General features: G+C 34.8%; 1 protein-coding gene across 1 annotated transcript; it reads right to left on the minus strand.

Annotated features, from left to right (window-relative positions):
- Positions 1-1,074: 1,074 nt before the first annotated feature.
- Positions 1,075-5,052, minus strand: LOC150106445 (NFX1-type zinc finger-containing protein 1-like). The gene has a single exon (XM_090393000.1). It carries the CDS (start codon positions 5,050-5,052, stop codon positions 1,075-1,077), a length of 3,978 nt encoding a protein of 1,325 aa, XP_090249126.1.
- Between the last annotated feature and the right edge of the window lie 5,234 nt (positions 5,053-10,286).

Genomic DNA, 10,286 nt, shown 5'->3' on the forward strand with positions numbered 1-10,286 from the left:
ATAATTAATTTATACATTTTAGAAACCTTTGGAGCGCGCGCGCACAATCACGCACGCAATCAGTAGCTGTGGAGTGTATAAAGAGGGAAATAGGATATAGGAAACACTTTGAAATTATAAGTTTCCAATTATAAATCATAATCGGAAATTATAGGGTTTGAGTTGTAATTTATTTAAGTATACAAAAACTTATATCAGTATTATTTTTAAAAGCGTAATGGTACTATTGTTTGTAATTTTATGTTTTTAATAATAAAACCGTCGATATTCCAAGAACACAGTGTTTATTTGAAAATAGAGAATATCTGCATGTCTTCTAAGAATTCTTTTAAATAAAGTGTAATAAAAAGCATGGTATGAGGAACCCACTCAAACAGAATACGTATCAAGTATACTCTCGCAAGAAGCCTACTTCTCAGTGCAGCACAATCCTCAGTTACCCTGACTGCTCATTTTCTATTTTATTTTATTATCCATTTTCATACAACACAAAACATTTCCACTAATACATGGTTTTTGAGAGATATCAAGGACAATTATTAATTTATTTTTCAATTATTAATTTGGACAAGGATCGTCAACTCATTCAGATATTTTAATCCACAAACTGTATTCTACTGTTTTTCTAAAAGAATATTTTCACTTTTGACTTTTCGCCTGACCAAGCATCGAAAAGTCTGGTTGAATTCTTAATTTTCACGGTGTATATGACTTACACCATGTACGTTCAAAGAGAGTGATTAATTCAAAGTTGTCGGCTAAAGATATTTTGTGAGATAAACAGTGCTGATGGTAAAGATTTGCTTGTACGGTAAAATCAATCGGGTGTGATATTTATTCCAATTAGAAAAATGGAAAGAAACATTCAAACAAGTTAGTTTATTTAAAACAATCATTTGTAGTATAAGAATATGTTACAAATATTATACTTAGCAATGGTTAAACACAGTTAAGATAACTAAATAGAAAACAACTAAAAGATTAACTCAGAAAATATCAACCAAATTTAAGTGAAATACTTCTAGGTTATGCAGGTACACTGTGGTATTCCTTTGAAATCTGATGTGTATACTGTTATACAAGAACAGGAACCGACCAATGTGGACAAAAGTAATCTTCTTGGTAATTGTTTCGGTTTGATCCAATACTGTTTGACATTACTTTGACGACATGGTCAGGGGAAGTAAAATCTGTTACGCCAGTAGCCTTTATTGTATAGAACTTTGGAACATGGCTGGGGACATTGTAGCTGTGCTCTATCCTGAGATTCACTTGATGATAACCGATGTCATAAGATAGGTTATTATAAAGTGGCCATACTGTAATGCCTCTTCTATTTGATGCCTTTCTAGTTGACCTGCTGTTTCGTTTGCCTCCGGTATTCGTTTTTTGTTTAAACTTGGATGGTGTGCATGGTGTGGTCGCACTAAAAATGGGAACAGTAAACATAGGCGCACACGTTCTTCGTAGCTGTGGTGATGATTCAATCTTATAATTTTCGGCAGCGTTTTCACAGCAGGGTGTACAGGGTTCAAAACACATCCGTTGGCACTTGTGTCCATTCATGCAGAGGATTTTGGAACAGCGTTGATAACACTGAAGTTCTTCGTCATTGTGAGGATGACATCGGGACACACATTCATGTCCACATGGCAACAGCTTACCACAAAATTTGTCGCATGCTCCGCGAAATAATAATATACTGAAATCCGCAGCTTTCTTCACCATCTTCGGCATTTCTGGATGAGCAAAGCATTGCACAGGAAGAGCATCTCCTACCATACCATTTATTTCCAGTTTCTTGAAGATGCACTGCCATAACCAAGACTGCTGAGCATATAAACGAAAATTACCGACACAGTAAAGGCCGTGTTTAGCACGAGACAGGGCCACGCATACTCTATTGGGTTCTTTAAGAAATCCTATGTCTCCTGTATCGTTGCTTCTCACAAAGGATAATAAAATTATTTCATTTTCTTCGCCTTGGAAGTTATCCACCGTCGTAACATGCACTTTGCATACATCACGGTCATTCTGTATCATTCTCTTTATTGCACATAGCTGACCTGAGTATGCTGTAAGAATGGTGATGGAGGATGGATTATAACGCTGATGTAACAGGTGACGACACAGACTAATAACAATCACTGCTTCATAATGGTTTGAGTAACTTTTAAAAGTACTGCAGTTATCCTCAGAATTACTGTGACATAAGAAAAATACGTCGCTCTGCATTCCTCTGACAGTAGGATAGTTATAAACAGAAGAGTGACTCATCAAAACTGGATAAATTTCAGGAACTAACAGTTCTGCCATGCATGGCCTCATTCTGTGTTGGACGTTAAGAGTTTCAGATTTTACTTTGTTTCTAATTAACCTTTCAAACATCGAAATATTTAGATGATAATTCTTGGCAAGATCATACTCAGTAGGCTTTGGCCTTAATTGCTTGTGATCACCAATGAGTATTAGCCGTTCGATATTATCTGTTAGGCAACATAAGATGTGGGCTTCCATTACCTCGGCTGCTTCTTCCACGATTACAATTGAAGGTTGCAGTCGTTTCATCAATAAACGATTTTTGGCAGCTCCTGTGGTGGTCATTCCGACGACTCTGGCATGACGAAGAAAGCGAAAATTGTACTCTACTTGTACTTCTTCCAAAGGTTCTACTAAAAAGTTATACTTTTCCTCTTTTGCAACCAACTCATCTTCATACTGTTTTATTATTTTATTAACCCACTGTCTAAATATTATCCATCGTTGCTGTAACGTTAGCTTTCCTTTCTTTTTTACTAAAGGTACTTTATTAGTCTTTTCCTCCTTAACTTTCAGAAATTCTGATATTAATATTTCATAAATACTTCTATCCATTAAAACAGGCGCGATGTGTTTCTCTTTGTTGGTCATTGTTAACTCTTTGTATCTGTTGTACATATTATTAAACTTCATTCGTTTTATAGCCTGTGAGATCTCTCGCTTCCAAACATGCATAGTCTTATACTGAAAGAGATTTTCAGTATTTAGGCATAACCACTGCAGGAAAAACTTTTCCTCTTTATTTTCTTCGGCACAATCTGATAATGGTATACTTATTTCTTCTTCGTCTTTTGCCATCATGTACAACTGCTTCCATATATCGTGGGTAATTCGGCCCCTTTTCAGGGATTCTAATTTTTCATACAATGTATTGATATCTTCAATGACTAACCCAACTCTATAATTAAGGTAGCCTGGCAAATTAGAAGGAAAATCATTTCCCATTAATTCTGATGCAATTTTTAAGGTTTTTTCATAGTCGTATGAACGGTCTCCAGTTTCATCACTGTCCTTGGTGTTGTTAGATTTTCTCTTTTGCAATACTTTCCACTGTTTCACAGCTCGTTTCAGATTTGTCAGTACATAAGGCGACAGTGTGTCGTTTTTGCTTTGGTTTCCAATTCTCACAATACGAGGAGTTAAACTCAAAATCTGTTCAAGGAACTGATCTAGAGCATGATTAGTATAACATACTAAAAGAATAGGAGTCTGCGAAGATGATGTAGGTAAATTAAGGTCCTCTAACAAGGCCTTCACAATTTTGCAACCAAGAAAAGTCTTACCTGTTCCGGGAGGTCCTTGAATCAAAGACAGCTTATTTGAAAGAGCTAACTTGAAAGCTTTTGCTTGTTGCTCATCTAACTCCTTCATCAAAGGATTATCACGCAATGACAATGCTATATTAGTTTGTGTCATGCAAGGATTCACTATGTAATTCACCAGAGGAAAATTTGATTCGTTGAATTCTTTTAAAACCCCAAGTGTATATTTATAGGCCTCGAAGAAGGCATCGGTCTCTAAAAGTGTACATTTACCTGGTTTAAGATGTTCGTTGTTAATATGAACTCTAATTTTCAGTTCACATGAATTGAAATTTCTGCAAATTCTATCCTGAATTGTTGCAAAAACCAGTGTACGAAACGCATCTGGAGTAACACAGATCATATTCCCAGGATGGAAACGCTTGGTGGTTTTCCAGTTGATTTTATTGTCGACAGTCACGATAAGGACACGAGTCTTTCCCTCAATAGTGTACACAGTCTTATCAAGAACCAGTACGTTTTCAAATATGTATCCGGACTCAATACGAGCACTGCAATTCCCATCTGATGCTAAGTTAGTGGTATACTCGTCCACTGCTGTACGAAATCCTCTTACCATATCTTCGCGTAGAAGTCGAAACTGAATGTCTAAATAATGCTCAACATTTTCATAATTTCCATGAATTATATTTGCTCTTACATATGGGAATTTGTTATCTTGCACATCAGACGTGGTTGGATAGACGGGGATTGAACGGAAATTTTCAACTTTGTCGCATTCGGTGTGTTTGTCTGAAGCAGAAGGTCTACTCGACGGCTTCTCAGGTATAAAAGCCTCGATTTCCTTTTGAAGTAGCATTGTTTTCTTATTTATTTCTTCAAAATACGAAGTCTTCGCGTCTGTATCGCCAATACAATCATGAATATCTTTTAACAATTTGTGCACTTTTTCTCTGGAAGTAACGGGAAATATTGCAATTATTTGAGACAAAAAATCTAAGATCGCTTCTAATTGAGTCCGTATTTTCAGTTTCTTACGATCTGTTTTAAGTGACCTGATATATTCGGAAAGATTCTGCAGGAATTTTTCAGATGATATTATCCAGTTAAATACACTTTTAATATTCTCTTGATAAAGTCCGGTACACGACTTTAGGATCAGTTCCAGAAGAAGGATCAAATATTCATTTGACACCGGCATTTCTAGACTACTTTCAAACTGCTTATCGATGATTAGTTTCAGAGGAATTACAGAAGGATCTTCATTTAACAATGCGCGAAGCTTCATCATCATCTCTTTTTCTCCCTTCTTCTTCCACGAATTCTGGGTGGTTGCGGTGATCTGACCATCTTTTTCTTGTGACGATAGTGACAGAGAGGAAAGTTTTTCTATCTGATTAAAACTATTTCGTTTTAATTTTGATTTTCTCTTCAGTTTACTAGGCACAAGTTTTAGAGGAGAGGAATTCATGGCTATAGAGAATTAGGATTCTTCTCTCAGCAGTAATGAAAATTATTTCTTTAGCCTAAACAGAAATGAAATAATTGATTTGGTAATGCTAATAGAACAATTTTCATTAATGAAATTTATTCATTAATAAGCTGTAATTTGAATTGCAACAGGATATCAAATGAAAAGTTTTCTATACTTTTTTTATTGAGAAGTGAAATATTTTCGTCGTTTGTTTCTAACTAAACATGCCATCGTTGTCTTATACGCGAACATATGTAGTCAAAATTCTTCATAAACACATATATAACTTATATTTTAAAATATCAGCTAACACCTTTTATTCTCCAAAGAATATAGGCAAGACCATTGAGTCCTAAATTTTTCAGAAGAGTGGGTAGCCAACTCCAAGTTGACTAAACTGGTCCTTAGTCAACACAGATAGCTGGTCCAAAGCGATTTTTAATAGAAATCCATAGAAGCAAGTGCGGTAAACAACTTCCACTATCTCTATCCCTTATTCTAACACTATATATTATTGTCTGAAGTGTATGTTATACCGTCAGTTTTATTGAGTTGTAAGATTTAAACCCAGAATTTCTTGGAGAAACAAACCTACTTGCCTTTTTCCAGAGACAACCAACTCGAAACCGGTCGGAGAAAGGCCTAGAGAAAGGTCTACTAGTCGGCGACTAGAATCCAATTTATAACGGTCTTTCTTCAGTGACCGAGCGCTATGGATGCTAATGCTATTTCTATAGGGCTACATAGGCTTAATAAGTTATAAATTACAAGTGTACATAAGTATTTAAAAACACATAATTCAAGTTTAAGATCTTGACTTTATGGTAATAGCATGCATATCTGATAAACTACATACAAGTATATGAGTTTATCGTATGATAAAATCATACGACCCACTGTGGAATATGCCTCATCAATCTGGGGTCCAGCTTGATGGGGCATATTCTACTAGCTCAAAAGAAAAACTTGACAGAGTACAATCCAGAGCAGCAAAAATTATTATAGGTGCAGTCTCATCCACAAATAATTTAAAAACTCAACAAGAGTGTGGGCTTCACATATTAGAAGACAGAAGAAAACTCTCCACAGTTAAATTCACTAACAGAATCAGGAGTCGAAAAAATGATCACATGTCACTCCTCGGGACTTTCAATGCCTGGACAAGAAAATCTAGACTAAAGACATCATCTAATTTACAATATGATCATGAAATTAGAAAACAGATCGACTTAGAGCACCTGTTCGTTGAAATTAACAACGAGCCATTATTTTCCACTATTCTACCAAAAAACACAACGATAAAATCTCCTAGAACCTTGCTCAAAAAAAACAGGAAGAAAATAAAAGAAAAGGACTTGGCACTATACATCACAAACCATGTCATTGCCTACACTGATGGATCATCTCAAGAAGCACTGAACCAAGCAGGTTCGGGTTTTTTTTCTAAGTCTACCTGGAGGCGAGGAAAGGCAAATCAAAACCACAGCTGACAAAATAGCGTCAAACTTCACTTGTGAATTAACAGCCATACAAACAGCACTCAAGTTCTATCTCTCAAAAATCCAGTAATAAACATTATAGAAGGAATAACCATCTACGGCGACTCAAAATCTGCACTTGAGGCAATAAAAAACGGAAAAACAAAAACTCACAGGAAATTCATGGACTACTAAAAACTTTAAATTTGAAAAATAAGAACTGTACACTGCAATGGATACTAGCTCGTATAAATATTGAAGGCAATGAACGAGCAGACAGACTAGCCTAAGAAGTAAGACATTTATCTCAAAAATTATACCCACTATCACTAACTGACGCTAACTCTATCGCCAAAATAAGATTGATAAAACAAACTATCAAGAAGAATGAAATCAGTAAAATTAATGAAAATAGAGAAATAATCACAATCATCACCAGACTAAGGATGTAAATTTTAAAGGCATGAAAATTCAGCCAGAGGTAGTAGGAGCTATGAAACATGCAAGAACTGTCCAGGAGGTGAATTAACGCCTGTCCATATTATTCTTGTTCAGCAATTGCTGCTGCTCTACAGCAAATTGACAATAACCCTAGAGAAAAGCTCTATTCCATCAAAGTTCAACAGACTGCCAAAGCAATTCTACAGATCCACAGTGATATCTAGAAGATCTCAATGGACTCGACAACAACAAAAACAACAACAATATGCATTGCTGATCGAACTTAACACCTATCCATATTTATTCTTTCAGTAATTGCTGCTGCTCTACAGCAAATTTACAATAACCCTAGAGAAAAGCTCTATTCCATCAAAGTTCAACAGACTGCCAAAGCAATTCTACAATCATATCTAGAAGCTCTTCAATGGACTCGACAACAACAACAATAACACCAAGCATATCTGATTGATTAGTGGATAAGGATAATAATAGTAATAATATATACCAAAACAAACTATGAGATGTATGCATATCCAAGCTTCCATATACCAAACGCAAGCTAGAAAACACATTGGATATGAAATTGCCAATTAGAAATGTGTGACGCGATGGCTTGGGTAATAATTGGAATCGTAAAATAGTTAAAATGGTTAAAACCATCGATTAAATTTTAAGAATCGATTCTTTTTGGTCAACTAATGGCATAAAATGAGAAGGATATATAAAATATGTATCCTAAAATATGCTATTATAGTCAACTTCATAATTAGAATTTTTTTGTCTTATTTACATTTGTAGATATTAAATCATAATATATGTTGCATTCTAACAATTAGACTATGCATTTTTTTCGCCATTTTTTGTTTAAGTTAGTTCACTTTCAATGAATCCGATAATATGGGAGTAAATTTTAAATTTTCCTTGGCATTTCTTGCTAATTTATATTTTAAATACAGGTAACCCTCGTATAACGGGGATGTTAGGTTCCGCAGAAATGCCGCGTTATATAAATCGCGTTATGCGAGTCCAGATCACATAGATAAAGTAGGGTTATGTTCCGAAATCGTTTTTTTTTTTAAATTATATAAACAACAATGACATATCCAACAAAAAATATATTTTTATTTAATTCAGGTAATTCATGTAAGTTAAGAAAACATATAAACTATGAAACAAATACATGGTATAAAAGTATAAAAATTACAAATTTTACTTAAACTTCATTGCACGTAATGCATAAATGTTTTAGTCAAAATAAAATAGTGCATATTTTAATCTTTCAGACACGAGGATTTGAGGATTGGTTAATAAACACTGGTCTTGTCATGTAATCACCTGATGCATTACTACAAAACAAAGAGTAATTATGTTTTTGGAAACTTTGAATCCAGGAGCTGATCTTTCATTTTTCGAAATATATAGTGCGTTTTTGCACTTTTTCCAATATAACCCGGATTCATTCGCATTGAACACCTGGTCTCCAGTATAAATGTTTATAAACTTTGAGATTTTCTGTTTAATAAGATTTCCATCCATAGGAATTTTCTTTTGAGGTGCAATCTTCTATCGACATCATTAGAGATTTCTCCATTTTTCCATTAGAATATCTCATACACGAGCATCGCGCTTTGCACTTATCGTTGACCCATCAATAAACACTTTCTCGGATTTTATGTTCATTTTGTTTGATTGTTCGAATTGTTGATTCATTTAAATTCAAAGTCCCTGCAAAAACTCCTGGTTTTTATCCAGTTTTCAACCGATCCAAGATTTTGAATATTTTTCTTCGAGAGAAATTAATTTTGTTTTTAATGTTGGTTTTTCCCTTTCGTTGCAGTTTGTGGCCATTACTATAAAAATAATTTTTTACACAAAAAAGCCAGCATTGCATATTGTATGTAACTCACCAGAAAATAAAGTGTTCAACTTGAGAAGAACACACTTATGATTTTTAATGCACTTTCCTGGCAGAAACGAGGACAATTTTCAACAATAAACGTTTTATACGGTAAACAATTGAGGTACTTGCGTGCTAAAGGGTATTTCCCCTAATATAAATTCGCTACTTATAATTACATGCGGGATACAGGCAGACACAAATTCGACGAAGATAAAATTTGGTTTTTAAGTCGCTCATTGAAAAACATGAAAAGATAAAGGGCTACTACAATTTTAGACCGCGTTGTAAAGTACCGCGTTATAAGGGGGTTACCTGTACTTTTTTATCGGAAAATGATAACGATTTTAGGACTATATTTTATGTAGAAATTTCAGCTTCAACTTGAATGCATAGAAATCATTCCAACACTTACCACATCACCACGAGAGTATCGTTACTGCTCTACTGAAACAATTGTTGATACCGCTACAAACAAATGTTTACAACATGTGTTTAATGTAAACAAGTATGTACTTATGTGTGCCAATTAGAAATGTGTGAGGCTAATACCACATAAATGCAATCCTAAGATTTTTCTGTTTGATTGTTTGCTTTAAGGAATGGATTCTTGCGGATTCAAAATGTTCGAACTGGTTGAAATTTATTATGTAGATAGTCAATGTATAGGCATATTCTTAAAAAAGTAACAATGGGTTTGCCATTCTATTCTAAAACGTTATGAGTGGCAATCGGATAAAAGGAGCGGGCTCAAAAACGAAGAGAAAAAAGAGAGAGAGAGAGAAAGAGAGAGAGAGTAACAAGAAAATCACACAGTGGGTGTGAATGATTCCTTGAAAAGAGTAAATTCTCGGTTATCGTGAAGCTAGAATGTATTTCTAGCTTCTTCTACAGTTATATACAGAAAAATATAATTAGTTGACTTCGAGCTAGCAGCTATCATACTTTTTAGATGCCTTTCATAAAATTCTTATAATTTATTATATATACGTTTTTGGCCGTTCATCCGTCGGTTCATTATTCCCTCGTCCTAGCAGATGTTATGTCAAATGTTCTAGGGGGAAAAAAAACTAAGTAAAACAGGAATGCAAATGAATAATTTACTGGCCAAAATCAATTATTTACATGCCGACGTTTCTCCCGCTCAAATTAGCATTATCAAAGGCACTTTACCCAATATCCAGCAAGCGAAGACAAGAAATAGCCTCGAGAAAAGGACAGTCATGTGCATGGAGGACAACAGAGGGACTCTTCGTGATATATTTTATTAATGGAGTCGTGAGGATAGGGCGGTGCGCCAAAATCTATGCAGGATAACACTATTAGTTCTGTTCCAATTAACCGAGTGTGTGGTAACGCTGCCTAATGAAATGGCCTTCATCGAAAGCATTTGTATTAGTCAGTTTTTTGGTTGC

Source organism: Typopeltis vanoorti, chromosome 5 (assembly GCF_054136105.1).
Source record: "Typopeltis vanoorti isolate ZY-2024b chromosome 5, IOZ_Tvanoo_1.0, whole genome shotgun sequence".
Lineage (NCBI taxonomy): Eukaryota > Metazoa > Arthropoda > Arachnida > Uropygi > Thelyphonidae > Typopeltis > Typopeltis vanoorti.

Bases quoted from the DNA above. Each gene is read 5' to 3' on its own strand.
- LOC150106445 (XM_090393000.1), bottom strand. From the start codon at position 5,052: ATGAATTCCTCTCCTCTAAAACTTGTGCCTAGTAAACTGAAGAGAAAA.